Genomic DNA, 18,818 nt, shown 5'->3' on the forward strand with positions numbered 1-18,818 from the left:
TTTATTCACAGCATTTTATAGTGACTAGTTAAAGTTGCATCCTGTAATTTCTTATCTTATCTGACAGGTGAAGGATGAATGGAAGTATGTTGCTATGGTTCTCGATCGTCTCTTCTTATGGATGTTTACGGGAGCTTGCGTTATCGGTACAGCAGGCATTTTTCTACAAGCTCCTCTGATCTACGACACTGATCTACCAATAGACGTCATCAGCTCCAAAGTGGGTCATGTTCTGGACGTGTAGCACATAGTCTGCGAGAGGAATCAAAATCATGATGTGTTTCGTGTGTTAAGAGCCAAGATAAAATATGATGGCTGTCAGCATTTAATTATCCTCCTCATATGTCAACTGATGAAAATGTGATGAATTATCATCCTTAGGAGAAAGACTAGATAATGATTTTAGTTTGAACATGGTATTAGGTTGACAAGAAGCTAGATTTTATGAGTTTTTATTTATTTTTATCCAGGAGAGATTTTTGTTAAGTTTTATGTATGAAAATATTACTTGTGAGGTTAAAATTGTTGCTGTCTCCTAATGTTGAAGCATACATTCTCTAAGAAATATGATAAAATATGATTTATTAATAAAAATTTATTTTGTACAATACACAAACATTTACAGTTGAATAATTTATTTAAAAAAAATGGAACTCCAAATAAGAAAACGAATATAAATATTTTTAAGGAGTCAATTAGAAGTATGCAGGTATTTACAAACGCTTTCATATTAAATTTTATTTTAAAAAAACGAGGCATATCTTGAAAATTTTCGGATTACAAATTTTTTCTTCCACAATTGGCTGTAATGTTGTGTGAGATATGTAAAATAAACCCCGAAATATCTTTTAATTTAGTGGTTGGATTTTCATGTACCAATATACAATCTGAGTGATAAGATGGTCTAACCTTTAACTGTAAGATTTATCATTAAATGCGACCTAAGCTAATAAATCTCACGAGCAAGATACGGATGCCTCGTTGTGATTAAAGCATCAACAATCTCACCGGAGATTCAAGCAGAAGCGGGTTCGTTGGCACAAGGCCCAGAGTTACGTACCCGAGGAACACCACAATTGCCTCGATGAAGAAAATATGCTCGTGAGTCTCCATCGGTCACTCTTTTTCTTTATTAAAACTTCAAGAGTAAAGCGCTTATGCAGCAGTCAATTGTTGACTAAAAAAGGTCAAGGAGGGTAAGGCCTCAAAGTTCCAAAAAAAATAGCAATGTGGGCAGCATTATGCACTGACCACTTTGTTTTCCAGACAAGCTTGTATCCTTCTATGTGAAGCTGCGTAGATCTACAAGTTAGAGAAAACAATTTTAAAATAGTGTGCAAATTTATTTTATTGCTTAAATAGTTCATGAGTTATAGCGAAATGCGTAACAAGGATGACTAACATTAAGCTGTCCAAACTCTGAAATGTTCTCTTGACTAAATTATTGGGACCATATTTACCAGATAACAGTTGGATTTTCTCTTATATCTTAAGGGTAAAAAAACCAAATCATTCGCTAAAAGTCATGTTTTTCAAGGAAAAAAAACAAGTCTTGAGTCATTTACTGACTGTACTTTAGACCCACGAACTATTCAGATTTAATTTCAATTCCTGAAAGCCCAAATACTGGATCAAAAATTATTGTGACATCAATCAAACATTAGTCAAATCACCTATTTTTTATTTTGTGTTATTTACAATGTTCAAGTTAGTTTTATGTTTATTTAAGTATATAGGTATGTAAAGCTTCCTTACACATTGATATTAGGAGACAGCAACATTAAATAAAGTGTTGTAGAATGAGAAAACAGTTTAAAACTAATATTTTAGACAAAATAATTACTTTAATAAATCTTTATTTAAAATGAAAAGAAAATGTTAACACTAATGATACTCGTAACGTATTTGCTAAAAGGAAAAACACTATCTAAAATTCTAATTTTTAAAAAATTGTTAAAATCATGTTTATTAAGAGTCCGTGTAATTCTAATGCAGTTGGATTGGATTTGATGTGAAATTTTTATTCGATTAAAAAAAAAATGCTGAAATAATTATACAGTTGAGCATTATTTAAATATAGTTGAGCATATAATTATTATAGCAAGCTATTTAGCACATCAAAAAAATTTACTAATATTTGTTTAACATCATTTGATTTTTTTCTCTTTGTAAATAATTTAATTTTAAAGGAGACAAGTAATCCACAGGTATTTAATTGTCTAAACTTAAAACTTTGCTTTGAATGTGTCAGTATGCAAACCATGGACTTACTTTTTCAACTAGAGTAGCATGATTTTTAACCTAGTGCTCCATAATTTAGCAGTTATTTGATTACTTAAACAAACTTTTTGCATAAAAATCAATTTCAAAAATTTAAACGCATTATAATTTTTTTATTTAAAGATTCATAGTTTGAGTTTTTCTATTAGACAAGTTTAATTGTTCAGATATTGAGTTTTTTTAAAAAACAAATAACAATTTAAATAGAAAAACTACATTTCATAGTTTATTAATTGGTTTCTACAAGTGTAAAACATGTGAATTAAATATTAAACTTGTTTATTTTGAGCAAAAGCGCTATTATATGAGTATTATTTAAGGAAATACATACGTTATAGCTTTTTTTTTATAGATTTTATAATTACTTTTATTACTACCGTAAGTCGTAATAATCCTTTTATGATATTGATACATAAATGTTAGAAAAAAGTATCTTTTAAAGTAATATTCATATAATAATTTTAAACGGAAACAAATAAAAGGAAAACTAAATTACGCATTTTCGAAAATTGATTATCACGAAGTTAATTTCAAAATGAAAGCTACATACATGGTTTTCATATGATGAATAAAACTGTTGTAAATATGTATATAGAAAAGATGAAGCTAAATTATATTTGTATCTGAGAAAAAAGTGCCAAATTTGAAGAAAACAAATGCTAAAGGAAAATGTTAAAATTTAATTATGAATTAATTCAATGTTAATTAATCCAAATGCTTAAATTCAAAATTAATTTACCCATTTTTATATTTAGAATAAAATTTATTTTTAATCAAACATTATTAATCTTTAAGAGGCACCTAAATTAATTTGAAATTTTTATGGAAATAAATAAACAGCATTTTTAATCAGCTTTTAATAAATGCAGTTTATAATTAAAATTTTAAATTTTTCGAGTTTATTTAAGCTTTATGAAGTTATAAATATAAAAAACCTTCTTGAATGTACAAATAGGTATTTGATTAAAAATATTTTGATACAAGAGGCTCAATCTGATATTTTTAGTCAATTGTCGTATATTTAATACCAAGTTTGAATATTTTAATCCAACCATTTTTTCGATTGAAAATTTTTCACATTTTAATCACAAATTTAAAAAATTTTTAATCATTTTCATAATTTTTTTATGTATCGAAACAAAATAAATATAACTATTGTGAAAATGTTGACTATCTAGTGCAAAATTTATCGATTGCATTTCTTAAAAAGATCTAATGAATGTCTTTGATTGAATATATAAGAAAAAGAAGATAAGAATGTGTAGAGCATTGATTGTATTAAAATATGATATTAAAAATGATAGATAAAACTCACAAGTTAGAAATTATCGATAAAAAATCTCAATTTCGATACTTCATCTAAATCTACTGTATTTACCTCTAAATCCTATTTTGAATTCTACTTTTACTAATAATTTATGACAGTTTGGCAAAAAGTTTGGATTTTTTATTTTAAATTTACTAAGAAACTTAATGTTTTAGTAAGAGAAAGTTTAGCCAAATATTCAAATGTTCAAGCAACCTTTTACCAAATAATGAAATGAAAGTTCAGGGGAAATTTTGACAAATGATCAAATGTTCTAGGGAATTTTTATCAATACATGTTTCTAGATAACTACATCGTAAAAAATTCCAAATCAAATTACAGTAAAAATTAGTGCTGAAAGTTCTTTGAAATCCCGAAAAGTGCCGGCACTCAGGGTGCCAATATTCTTTACTATAAAAGCCATTTTTAACGGAACTTGTTCTCAGAATAAGAAATCTGATATACTGTATTTATTATAGCAATAATTGAAGAAAAATCACGGAATCACTCTAACTAAATAAATATTACTGTAAAAATTAAGATGTTATATTTTACAGTAAAAATGGATTTTGCGATTGATGCACCCTAAGTGCCAGTACTTTATACCATAATTTGATCCGGAATTCTTTACAATATAATAAAAGTTTAGCTTAATTTCTGGGACTTATCTGCTAGTGTAGGTTTTTCATTATTTCATGGACTTTCTGAGAAACTTTTTCCCCTCAAAACTGCAAAAAGTTTTCGGTTATGTCTTTTTTTTTCTTAGTTTAAACAATAATTGTTTATTATCTGAGTGATAAAAAAATATCAAAAAATATTATGTAAAGAATTTTATTTTTTAAAAAAGATAAGATTGCAAATTCAGTGAATAGTTTGAATTTTGTTCTTTTTACTTTTATTGTACATTTATTATAAATATGTAAATAATATTATTTAGTATTTATTCCTCGAATCCAAATAAAATGTTTAAGTTATTGTGCAATATTGTAACATTTTATTGTTTAATACAACTTTTATAACAATGTTTAGCAGCAACAACGCACAGGGGAAATTTTCCCTACTTAAATCATTTTTGTTTAATCTCGAGGAATAATTTGCACAAATGTGTTTGGTATATTTTTAGAGTAAGTCAGCTTCAAATATACTAGCAACGAATATAATGTAAATAAATGTAATAAAATTCCTCTCTAATTTTGTATTCAATTTAGAAGTTTGTAGAATTCATGATTAATTCATTACAATAATTTTGCAAACAATTTGTAAACTCACAATTTAAAGCATGAGATCATTAAATTATCATAACCAATTTTTGAATTGTTTCTGAAAAGATTTAGTAACTAAATGAGCTAACTTCATTTGTAGAAATTACAAATATTTTTACATAAATTTTATACTTAAACATTTAGATAATGTTGTTTCGATATAATTTGAAAATATGTTTTTAAGTATAGATACAAATCTATTTTAGAATATTATTGTGAAAAATATGGTTCAAATTTTTGAAAATGGAAACCAAAAATTGTGTCTGTAAATTATACAAACTCAATTTTGTAGAAATTTTACATTTTATAATTTATTAGATATACTGTCATTTAAAAATATTTTTTTAAATGCAATAGAATCAGTCGTATTTAAAATATTTTTGTCATAGTTGGTTGTTGCTAACTAGAATTAAACTAGGCTATTGATAAAAAATGTGTATGTTAGAATTGCCTTCATAGTTATCACTGCATATTAGCACACCATCTCAATGTCGCAGGTTGTACAAGTTTATGCCTTAGTCATTATAAATATTCCTCATTGATTTCAATATGGTGATATTTTATTTTAGGACATATTTGAATTTTAAATGTTTCTAGATTATATGTGTAAAATGAATATTTATTTTTTGTACTATTGTATTGAAGTTTTAATTATTCGTAAAAATCAACTTTTTTACGAGTTATTAAATATTGTTCTTCGAAACTACATTTTTGAATAATATTGTTTTTATTATTCTATATAATGTAATATTTTATTATCGCAACAATTTCATAACTGTTTTAACAGTATATTATTTATTTATTTTTATTTATTACTGTTACAAATTGAGACGTGGTGGGTTACAGGCAATGCGTACATATGAATAATGTGCAATTTATAATCAGTACTGGACATATTATTATAATAATTTCGTTTTTATCTTATATGTTAAAGTTAAAAAGCAGAAAAAAATCTTTATTTTTAAACTTGTTTTATACGTTATTTTAAAAGTATTAGTTACGTTAATTTTAAACTTATTTTAGGTCTCTGTTGTATGAGCATTTTAGTATTTAGTAGGAACCTATATTGCCTTTCATATTGCTTGACATTGATTCAATAGATTTTTATTCAGTTTCCATTTCATACTTTTACGGAAAAATAATACAAGAGGATAATTCCTTATCATTATTTACTATCATTGTTTCTTTTTTCAAAACAGAATAAGGCTTTACTTACCTTATTCCCTGCATTACTGATACTATTGGAAATTTCGTTGATATGTTATGTAGTACAAACAGTGTTATAAAGATTCGGTAAAATTACAGGCATAAATATGAACTTGAAATCTTCAGGAAAATATTTGTGATTTTTAAAAAATATTATTTCTTGGAAAAAGTCATTACATACTTAAAAAAAGAAAAATAAATCAAATTATCATAATAATTTAGCCAGTACTGTACGTTTATTTGAGTTTTCATTAAGTCTAAACAATAAAATTTTTTTGTTATTATATTTGTGATTTTTTTACGTAAGAGAAGCTCTAGTTTTTTTTCTACATAGATTCAATTCACACAAGTGTTATTTTACTTACAAATACTTAAAAATCAAAATTCCATTGCAAACCTTTTTTGAATCTTTAATAAAAAACTGCTAAAATTATAATCAAAATATAATACAAAAATACTAAAAATAATTCAACTTGAAAAATTTATTTTCTCATTAGTTTTTTAAAATTTAATAGAAAGAGTACAACATTTATATTTAGCAATACATTATTTTTAACTATTGTAATAAAAAGTTTTTCGTTTTATTCAAAAAAATTTTTTAATAGAAAGAGATAGAAGAGATCGCAAATTCTAATTCAGTACTACCGAATTTTAGCCATATTGTCCCAATTGTACCTAACCAATGAGTTGGTATAACTAGAAACTTTTAGTTAGTTGGTTACATAATTAATAATAATTTTATTAACTAATAAAAAAGTTACTTGCAGAAATTATTCTATTCATATTCCCAGTTTCTTCTTCTAACTATTAAAAGAATAAACTCTCGTTAAAATGAAGCTGATTACCTACTAGAGAGAATTCAAAAATAAATTATTCAACTAATATAATTAGATAGTTTAAATTATGAATACTTAAATTAGAACAAGGCAATTTTTTCCTGAAAACATCATAAAGTATTGTGCTCACGTCAACTTTATGCGAGATACAGTCGAACTCGTTTATAACGAGCACAAAGGGACCGTAACATGTACTCGTTAAATCCGAGTGCTCACAATAAACAGGTCCTTAAGACAGACGTGCAACCAGAAGGGGGGGGGGCTTGGGAGGTCAAATGATTGAGTTTACATAAAATTTAATTAATACTTACTTTAATTACATTAATTAATTTAATTAAATACTTTTCTTAATTTAATGACAACTAACCCCCCAACCAGCAAAAAAATTTCTAGTTGCGCTACAGTCTTAAAGGAAAGAATATATAAACGGAAAGAAAAATAAAGGAAAAGATTCTTACCAAAACATTTATTTTTTTCATTAATTTAGATATTTAAAATAGTCTGTCAGCTTACTTTGAACTCGCTCATTTCACATCATTTTGAAAAAAAGATAAGACAGAAAGACTAAAAAGATGAGAAAAAAGATTGCAAGACAGAAAAATATTGCTCGCTAAAATCGGGTCTTGCTCGTTAAAAGCGACTTCTGTTCGATAGACTTAACATTGATCCAACCAAATATTCTCGTTTCCCTCGGTAAATCCGAGTTCTCGTTAAATCCGAGCTCGTTATAAACGAGTTCGACTGTACTTATATTTTTATCCAAATTCAATCTTGAATATGAAAAAAATTATTCGCAGCATATTACAACGTTTGAGCTTTCAGCTTAGTATATTTTTATACAGTTTTTTAATTTAAGAACTGGTTTTTATTCTTTTATTAGTTTAAAATGCATTCAAGGTCTTTTAAGTAAAATACGCTCAAGAAACTGAATTTCATTAACTATTTTAAAATTTCATTTATTTAAAAACAAACAGAAAATATTAATTTTATTTACATAATGTAAATATATTTTTTTTAAATTTTTACTAATTTAGAAAAAAAAATAAAAATAAATTGTTTTTAAATTTTACCTCCCTTATTAACAGGGTTTTGTTTAAATATTTGTTTTTAAAATTAAAACTACGCTACGTTCTTTCAAAAGTTCTAAAATATCTTAATGTGAAATGCAATTGACACATTTTTAATCAATTCATGTAGCTAAACTTGAGGTATGGTAAGATTTATAATGATATATAGTACAAACTAAAACAGTGTAATGTATAAAATTGGATTTTACTGCATAACTTATTTAATGATAACTGGCTTTTTTTAGAAAATAATGACGAATTGTTTTTGTGCCCTTAAAGTATATCTGCATCAAAAATTAATATTCATCATCAACGTGAAAAATTGCAAGAGAAAAAATACATTATAATTTTTAAACTGACGCATTTTTTTATATATCGCCCCCTTTGTAGTTCTGCATATTTCAATATAGTTTGAACAACTTCACAAGTCGTATAGTTTTTGAATTAGGAAATATGTATAATAAATAATATTTCCCAAAGCAATAATATTGCTCTACCAATTATGTCCTTTACATCCTTTATTATTAATGTATACTCTTTTCCCAAACTATTTTTGGCTAATTTTATAACAATTGGGACCACTTACAAGTAACAGGACCACAATAAAGCAAATGACCTTCACTTTTTTGAACTAAGCTATTTTTATCATAAGGCAATTTTACGCACTTAACACGTTATTTTGAAATTATCCATTTAAAATCTACCGGACCACGCTATTGCAAAAGACCTTTACATTTTTTAAAAAATAAACAGTTTTATAATGCTATTTTATGCACTAAGCAAATTATTTTACAACAATCCACTTACTTTATATCTGCTTAAAAATTAAAGGACCAAACTAAAACAAAAAACCTTCACCTTCAGCAACTAAACAACTTTGACATAATACCATTTTACGCACTATCCACATTATTTTAGTGTACAGTGCTCCAAAGAAAACGGACCACCCTGAAAAGCTTTTGATCTAATGATCAGATCTTCACTTTCGAGGACTTAATATTAATGGTTTAAGGAGGTGTCCTCAAATATGCTAATTAATCAATTCAGACGATATTTTAAGGTACAAAATCAGACACAATAAATATGCCTTTTTTGATCGATTTAGATTTCTGACCAAAACATTTTAGGGGTAGCAGCAATCTAGAGAGCGATTCAAATTTGAACCCTTTAATGGTGATTTTATTTCTTGCTTATTTCGCCATATCTCGAGAATTTTTTAAGTAAATCGAAAAATTTTGCTGCTCACAATTATAATATTCATCAGTTCAAAAGGAATTCCATGCAAAAAATAACTTTTAGTAAATATTTATTATTTTTTATTATTTTATTTAATAATAGTGGAAAGAATTTTGAATTATAAGGTATGAAATTTTTTTCGTGATTTTAAATTGTAATTGTTAATGTAATTTTAAATAGCAAAAGACAAAATTTGACCGAAATCGGTCAAATATTTTAAGAAAATCGAATTTAAAAAAAGTCGTATAGTTAAAATTCGATACAATTCCTAGAACGTACAGATTCGATCATTAGATCAATTTTTATGACTCACTGTACATTATATTTCCATTTGAGTTTTAATGACTCAGCAAAAAACCAACTAACTCGAAACATTTTATTAAATGCATCGTAGAGAAACATTACATTATCTTGATACAATGCTTTTTTGTCAATTAGACAATTTATAAGAATGCACTTTTTTAAACATTGAAATTAAGGGTCAAAATTTGTTCTATATTACTTCATCATTGATAAATAACTAATTTTTTATTACGTAAAGATGTACAATATTTCTGAATTCCTCGGAAAAACAAGATTTCAACTGAAACTTTAAATTAGTAATTTAACATTGCTAGATCTCTAACATAATTTACTAACAAAGAATACATGGATAAAATACATTAATCCTTTTAGTAGATTTTGAACAAGAATTCAAATTGTATGTATAGAGTAGCTACGCAGTTCATTTTCTAGTAAATGATCCCAGTTCAGCTCCACCTCTGCATTACACTTGAAAATATCATTCTTCAGTTACTCCAGTCCTATCGGTTACGGTGTTTCTCTTACCTTTTCCTTTATTTTTTCCCTATTATTTATTTATTTTCCCTGGAAACTGGGTTTCTTATTCTCCTACCAGTTATAAAGTTTTCATCATCGGCATTTTCATTTTGACGACGATTGATATATTTCGGTCACATAAAACGAAACAACTCTTCTTCTATTTTAATTATGAGCGAATCTATTTTTTACTTTTATTTTACCGGTAAATAAAGCGAAAAATCTGAGAATTTGAATATCAGCTTATGGCATTTGCGTTGTGTATATTATTATAGATAATGAATCATTATATATATATATATATATATATATATTGAATTATATACTTCATTAGAATAGAGAGCCAACTCTTTGTCTATTTTGAGAATCAGGTTTCTAATTTCCAATAAGCGTATTGCTTTTCTATCCCATTTAATTGTTATGTCATCTGTTAGGGAGCAAAAAGAAGCTAAATGCTAGTTTCAAATTGCATTAGAAAGTTTTCTCCGATCGCGATAGTATGACTAACTCGAGTTTTTTAATACGTGGAGTTGGCCCACTGTTCAAATAAAATAATAAAATAAAATCCTTTGCGTGGTATGTGTAATAAACTTTCACAACAATTTGCATAAACATAATAAAAATTTTGTATTTATTTATGCTGACCATCACAAATGTAATATTAAACCAGTTGTAACTCAATTCAAAGTCTTACGTCATAAAAACTAATGATCATCAGTTTTTTTCTTCAGTTTTCATTAATATGCTGTTTCTGACATGCTATCCATAATTTATATTAACAAAGGTATTTTGAATTCAAGAGATAAATGAAATTTAAGGATAGTGAAATTGAAAAAGAAAACTCATGATATTATCTTTGTGCATATGTCTGGATTTAAATAGAATAAAGGCATTGAATTCTATTTAAGTGTTTTTGGTATCAAAAAATAAAAGCTAAGTATTGTGAAATAGAAATAACTTTATATAATTTGTTTCATCGCAGTTATTTGCCGTTAAATACTGTTTATTTTAACCCATTTTTGGCCAAGTATAGTTATTTCTATTGTGAAATAGTTATTTCGATTGTGAAATAGTTATTTATTATAATAGTTATTGAGAAAGTTATTTCTATAACTATATATAATTTGTTTCTTCGTCACAGTTATTTGCAGTTAAATACTGTTTATTTTAACCCATTTTTGTCCAAGTATTGAAATTTTATAAAACGGGATGTTATTTTCATTTAAAAATGCTTAAATTACATTCATTAAGACACAAAAAAAAGTTTCGTGCATGAAAATAATACGCTATTTAAGAAATAAAATGCACTATTGGAAAAATCATTTAGTGGAACACAATTTTTTATGACATTTGTTTTAATTATATTCAGAACTCAGTTGCAATATTTTATTCATAGAACTTTCATCTTCGATCTATCATAAAAACATAGGATTATTGTCAAGTTGAATAATTATATATTTTCATTAAGTCGAATTTGTCAATGCTAGTTTTAAAAAAAAACTAGCGTTGTTTGAAGATTTCGCAAAAGGAAGTGTTACCTCTAATTGAATTACTAATATTTTATAGATGTGATCAGAACCCTTCAAATTAGCAAAAGCTAAACTCTGAAAAATATACGTCACAGTGATAATAAAAAAATATTTATTCAGATAGTTCTCCGTCACAAATTTCTCGGAAAAAATGGTTAAATAACAATCTATTTAATTGTTATTTTACACAGGAAAAATTTATTTACTTGTTATTTCACACAGGAAAATGCTTTTTAATTTTTATTTTTTACTGGAAAAAACTTACAAAACTGCATGCTTCATTTTTCAAAAGTTTCCACGGACCAAAAAGCTCCATTTAGTTTTTAGATGTATTTTTTAAAAAAGGCAGATTATAAAATTTTTAAAAAAATAACGAACATTTCTAGTTAAATTTTATTTCTGGAAATAATTTTAAAACCGTTTATTTTCTTTTTCATTATCTCGTTTTAAGTTATCAAAACTGTTCTTAAAATTTTAAATGTTAAAGTATGCTGTGATACTTTTACCCAAAATGTTTTCCAAATATTTGCCTACATTTAGAAACTCTCATGAGAGTTTTCTTTAAAACTTAATTCATGCCACACTCATCCAATCAGAAATATTGCTGAATCGTAATATTTGTACCATGCGCCATAAGAAAAGAAAAAGAAAAAAAACAGACTACCCTGAATAACTTTTGATCTAATGATCTGATCCTTACGTTCTATGACTCAATCTTAATGGTTTGAGGGGGTGATCTCAAAATAGGCTAATTAACTAGTGCAGACAATATTTTAAGTCATGAAATCCGACACAAAAACGCACTTTCTCTGAATTAACATACCTATTTTTCAAAAGAATTTGATTTTAGATCCCTAATATATAGGGAGTAGATCAAAAATTTCGACCTCCTAATGATAATTTTACTTTTTGCGTATGTCACCATGTCTCGAGATTTTCTTAAGCGAATTAAAAAATGTTTGCACTCAATTATAAAATTCATTTTTCCAAAAATAATTTCATGAAAGAAAGAAATTTTTGTAAAAATTCATTGCTTTTTATTTAATAACAGTCGAACAATTTTGAATTGTAAGGTATGAAATTTTTTAAACCATTTTAAAGTATTTAAGTGTAATTTGGCAAAAGATTAAAAAAGGCATCATTCATATGCTTTCTAACAATATATTTGTCGAATATGGGTATAACATAACAAATTATTAGCTATTAAATTGTTTTATAGGAAATGCTTGAGAATTATATAAAATTTTAAACTGAATTCAACATGTTTCTTCTAAAGTAAAATGTAAATTAAAAATTGATTTAAAATTTAAAAGAGGACAATTGTTAAAGAAAGAACTATGCTCTATATTTTTAATTTCTTCTAAAACGATATGCTAAATTTGGAATAAATTTTTCTGAAAATTATTCTCTTTTTTAACTTGTGCTTTTCGGAGCAAGAAACATTTTGTGTTTCTAAAAATTCCCTTTTTAGTTGGTTTTTTTTAATACAAAACTCAATTTATAATATTTAAATTATCAATACTTTTTAATTCTTCAATTTAATACTGCAAATAAGTTAAATTATTCATTTTTTGATGTCATGTCTAATTATATTTCATGATTTCTAATTATATTTCTTATTTCAGTTTAGTGCTTTTTTCCAATCCTATTTTTGGGATCTTTTAATATTTTGTCAGAAAATACAATAAACCAAATTATTTTTGTATGAAATTGAAAAGTATGTAAAACTCTTGTGCAAATTTTTTAAACTATAAAATCATTATGATTTGTGATATTTCAAACTTATTGTTTATTTTTCTTATGCAACGGATCATATTTGTAGCGTTTCGAATAATTTTCTTAAATTTTAAACTCCATCTTGTTGAATTGAAAAGTTTTGTTGTTGCTGGTGATAGTGTTTGTGTAGATTTGTGAGTAAAATTGTTACATGGTTAATAAAATGTATCAAATGATGTGGTTATTTTATTTAACATAGTTGTCCTTAACACAGTTACATAGCTTCTGCAATATGGTATTAACAGATGCGATCCAATTTTTGAAACGTAAGACAGTTTATACCTACTTTCTTTGATACCAGATTGTATAATACTAATAAATTATAATCTACCCAAATTATTAGGCGCACTATAACATTCTATGTAAAATCTTAATTATCAGGTGGTACTATACAGTTTTATTGTTTCTACGCGACTGAAACCTGTTAATACTTGCTTACGTTCGTGTATCAATTGGTTAAATTAGACGATATATAATAAAAATTAGACGATCGGATAAATTAGACGATATATTATATAAATATAGAATAATTATTATAACAGGTATTATATTAGAATATTATAATAATTAGACCAAATTATTAGACGCACTGTTGTGTTTTAATAATTGCATGTTTTCAACGAGTTTATATGCAATACTTTTTTATTTAAACAAACATGTAATGGGTTTTCATTCAAGAAATTTTTTATATACTTCCTATTAATATTTATTTTTAAAACTTNTATATATATATATATATATATTTCCTACTATATACTTTCCCCCTATTCCAACAAAGTGTCACACTTCACCTTACTCTACCCCTTTGCCACATTGTGCGCTACGTTACATAAACTTATACTAACAGTTTCACATAAAACACATGGCATTATATCATGTTTCAACATTTATTTTCAAACTTTAACTATGCATTTTAATGATATTTGAAGACCAAGGAGGAAAAGCAGTTTATGTCCATTTGTCACAAAAATGGAGATTGGATCGCCATCACTTTCATTTCGAGGATTACTAAGCTTTAATTATTCTATATCATGGAAAAATCAGTTCCCCCCGAGAGTTATTACATAGTGAAGATGAGCTCTGCAGGAAAAAAAATGTTTCTTGTCCAAGCGTAGAGGGGAACAAAGAAAAGAATAGTGACGAAGGCGGGAAGATAAATGAGTAAGTACTGACAGGGGAGTAATTTTGAGGAAACATTGATGAAAAATACTAAAAAATATAATAACTCATTGTTTAGAAATATTTATCCTGCTGATTTTAAATGTTCCATTTTAACCAAAATGTGTGAGGATATACATTCCCTTTTCACAGACTGCTGCAATTTTTAAGACTAAAATGTTTTTTTAAATTCAGAGAATCACTCCAACTCCTCCAAGAGTAGCATCATTTAAGAACAGCGCTGAATTTCTTCTACTAACCCCATTCACAAATAATTTAACGTTTTATCGTGAATACTTTTTTTAAACTATTTGAATATTTCGTATCATCATCACATTTAGTGTAAATGTGTGAACTTTTTCGTTCGATAATTACTGATTTTAGTTCTTCAAGTACATCAATTAATAACACCTTTGATCTAGAAAATATCCTCTTTCTTTTAAGGAAATGAGGAAACATTTCATATTTTCTTTTTTCCTGATTTTGCAAATAACCTACAACTCACAGTGCTTAATTTTAACCAGTACGCTTTTAAGTTTTATTTTACTATTTAAAAGTAATTATAATTTTTATTTTCCCTCCATTGTTCTATTTTTACCCGAAAAATAAGCATAGTGAAAATTTAGGCTTCATTAATGATCTAATGTACTTTACGAATAGAATTTACTTGATAATTGATGTTTCTTTTATAAATTACAAAATGATAGTTCTTTTAAAATAAGGACTTAACAAATTTAGTAAACATACAATTAAAATTCGTTATATATTCATTGGAAAAATATTTAATTAAATGCATTTTAAAGCCAATTATTACAAATGCATTACAATTTAAAATAGAGTGTTTCCGTTACTTTTTACACATAAAAACCTTTTTTATTAAGTAAAAAAAGAGACACATTCTTATAAGAATTAATTCACTTATCCAAAACATAATTAACTTCTTAAATCAGAAAATTTTTAGAATTTTGTTTTTATTTAATAAATCTCATTACAAGTAAATTTAATCAAACTACAATTTAAAGAATAAATAAATGATAATATGAATAAGTTTAATAACTTCTGCTTAAGTGGTGTTATTCGTAATCGTTTTTTTCAACAAAATTAATTTTATTTAGCCACCGACTTGCAGCATCGTTTAAAGTACTTATATTACGATTTTTTCTTAATTTAATAATTTGTGGTTCTTTTCCTTCTATGAAATTTATTAATAGTGTTTCAGTTTTAAAATAAGATATTTTTTTTATTATTGTGGAAAAGGAAATAAGTGGAGAAATTGTGTTTTTACCCTTTTAAGCAATCAAACTTTATTAATTCTGCGTATGTGTTTTCTTAGTTATACAAAAATGGTGTGATTGATGTATGTTATTACATTTTTTTCAAATTCTTATAATTATTTTATTACGTGAAACTAAATTAATATATAATAAAAATGTTGTATTATGATTGGAGATTTCGCCTCCAGATGAGGTGAACCGGGTTTGAATCCCAGCAAAGGCTTGTCGATACGAATTCCGTACTTGGCTTCCACTGACCACAGTGCTGACTTAGAATATTCTCAGTAGCAGATGGATCATGGGTTAGAGTCCCCTTGTTATCAGACTAACTGTGGGAGGTTTTCGTTGTTTGCTTCACCATGTCACGTAAATGCGGGTTAGTTCCATCAAGGAATCCTCCACGAAGGCAAATATTTCCCAATACTGGATAAAGGAGTTCTTGTCTTCTGGGTTGGATTCAAAATCCACAAGGCCTTGGAGTAAAAAATTGGTATAGTCCATTCCACCTTAAGTTGGCACTGGAGAGAAAGGTAGGTAGACCGGATTACATGGAAACTGGGTTACTCTTTAAGTCAGTACGGGGATGAGGTAGCAACAAAGGGAGAGAAAGTGGCCAGTATTGGCGTTTAAGAAAGCAAAACGCCGATTTTTTTTTTTNAGATATTTAGGGATACATCTTTTAATAAATTTAGTTCTCATCATATGTATGTTGTAAACTGATAAAATAGTTTTCCAACACGGAGAAAGAAAGAAATAATCAATTCATGCTCAGAAAAACAAAATTGCAATATTTTCCAATCGAAAAAGCAGCGCACATAGTCGCGGTGGCTCAGGGGATAGGGCATTTGCCTCCGGATGAGGTGAACCTGGTTCGAATCCCAACAAGAGCTGGTCGATACGAATTTCGCACCCGGCTTCCACCGACCACAGTGCTGACTTAAAATATTCCCAGTAGTAGATGGATCATGGGTTAGAGTCCCCCTTGTCATCAGGCTAACTGTGGGAGGTTTTCGTTGTTCGCTTCACCATGTCACGCAAATGCAGGTTAGTTCCATCAAAGAGTCCTCCACGAAGGCAAATATTTCCCAATACTGGATACAGGAGTTCTCTTGTCTTCTGGATTGAGTTCAAAATCCACAAGGCCTCGGAGTAGAAAATTGGTAGTCGTGAATCCAAAAATTGGGTCGGCTGTTCACCGGTTATAAAATAAAATAAAATCAGAGCACGCAAGCTAAAATAATCTCAATGTAATTTGTATACAATTACTAAGTTTTATCTGAATCATTAAAATGGTTCAAAAGTTATTAACATGTGCCAACAAATCACGATTTTTTTAAAAATATAGCTTAATAATTATCATCTTGCAGAATAAAACTAGCTTTTGCCCTAAACATAAGTTAATAAATGCATTTTGAGAAAGAATGCAAAATACAGTTGAAGAATACTTCATTTTAAGTTAAAATTATTGTAAGTGATAAAGTTGAAGCTAATTAATTGTATTTCTTATATAAAAATTCATTGCTTTTAACACATTGTAATTGAAATTTATAGTAAATTAAGATTAAAGCAACAAAGTTTACGAAATTGAAAAGTAGTTATTAAATGTCAAATATAATGACAGAATATTTTGAAAAGTTCAACTAACTTTATAGAAATATTAAAAAATTTACATTATTTTAAGCATTTATAAATTTAAATTTCATCTAATATTTGAAATAAGTAACAACATTTATGTCTTAGAATAAGCTTACTAAACGCCAGTTGACACCACCATGAAAGAAACACATTCTATTTGCAAACTGTACGTGTTCTATGCCCAAACGGGTCACCACTTTTAGGCCCCCGTGTGTTCGAGGGTCTATTGAGCGTTATACATAAAGAAATAAATATCATTTATACGTAAACTAAATTTATTAACTAAAACAAGAACACAACCATCTGATCTGACGGCCGAGAATGAAAAGTAAAGCTGAAAAAAATGAAAAACCAAATTACAACTACAGTTGTCAACCGGACGTTGCCAACGGTGTTAAATAAACTTAAAGCTTTAAATACAGTTAGGTGAGGCTAGATCCATAGCTCACCATATTATTTTCCTTGAATATGTAAAACAAAATCATCAACACAGGCCTGCCAAGAAAGATTATCAAGTGAAAGATTATCAAAGATTATCAAGTTACCATTCATATTTACACGCAAAAATGAATGGTAATTCATAGACAATAGTTTCCTAATAAAGGATTTTCCATACCGTTTATTTTCGATTGTTTTTTATTTTGTTTTTGCTTCAAGACCTTATTATAGGCCTACTTCATACTTGAAATATCCAATTAAATTCAGCATGGGGGCCTAGAGGCGAAAATGCAGTTGTGGCAGAAAGAGACACAAACTCGTGCCCCGAAGCCGCTGAGGAACTTCAGTGATTACAAGAAAGTTTCAAAACTAATTAATCTTACATTCACTTCAGAGTTTTACGCAATAAATTCGTTTAATTTCAACTTTACTCGAAATGCAATGACAACAAAAACTGCTATTTAATATCTAACTTGTACATCTAGCCTACGTTGCTGAGCGATTCTGACTTATTTAAAGGCAATTCCATATAGAACAAACAAGGAAGGAGTAAATATTTATGCCAATAATTAATATTTAACTTCCAGCAACATTCTGCACTTAGCCAGGTATGCAAAAAAATATGGATTCAATAAATATCTGTTATTTCTGGCTGTTGTATTGTATCTGTTATTTCTGGCTGTTATATTGTATCTGTTATAAGTGGCTATTATTGAAACTTTATCCACTCCATTGTTCTCATAGACAAACAATACAGAGAAAATTTGTTGCGAGGATTTACCCCTTAAGCAACAGCGTAATGATAAAAACACTGATTGTCTCTTTCCGCAATGACCATTTAACTTGTCTTGTCAAAACGTAAAATTCGAATAGTTATTCTCTTTTTATTTGACCAATATATTATACGGAGAATCATAAAAGTATGGTAACTATCAAATAACTTCAGAAATTTGCACCGGATAAAAAAATATAAAAATGTAAGAATGAAAACTTGAA

At 27.1% G+C, this 18,818-nt stretch overlaps 1 protein-coding gene across 1 annotated transcript in view; it reads left to right on the plus strand.

The window, feature by feature from the left end:
* Positions 1 to 5,987, plus strand: part of LOC107439547 (acetylcholine receptor subunit alpha-like 1) — a 205,349-nt gene extending 199,362 nt beyond the window's left edge. The window contains exon 8 of the mRNA XM_016052181.3: positions 68 to 5,987. Coding sequence (XP_015907667.1) covers positions 68 to 244 — 177 coding nt within the window. The 3' untranslated portion in view covers positions 245 to 5,987. The remainder of the gene's footprint in view (positions 1 to 67) is intronic.
* The last annotated feature ends 12,831 nt before the right edge of the window (positions 5,988 to 18,818 follow it).

Source organism: Parasteatoda tepidariorum, chromosome 3, assembly GCF_043381705.1.
Source record: "Parasteatoda tepidariorum isolate YZ-2023 chromosome 3, CAS_Ptep_4.0, whole genome shotgun sequence".
In the NCBI taxonomy this organism is placed as follows: Eukaryota; Metazoa; Arthropoda; class Arachnida; order Araneae; family Theridiidae; genus Parasteatoda; species Parasteatoda tepidariorum.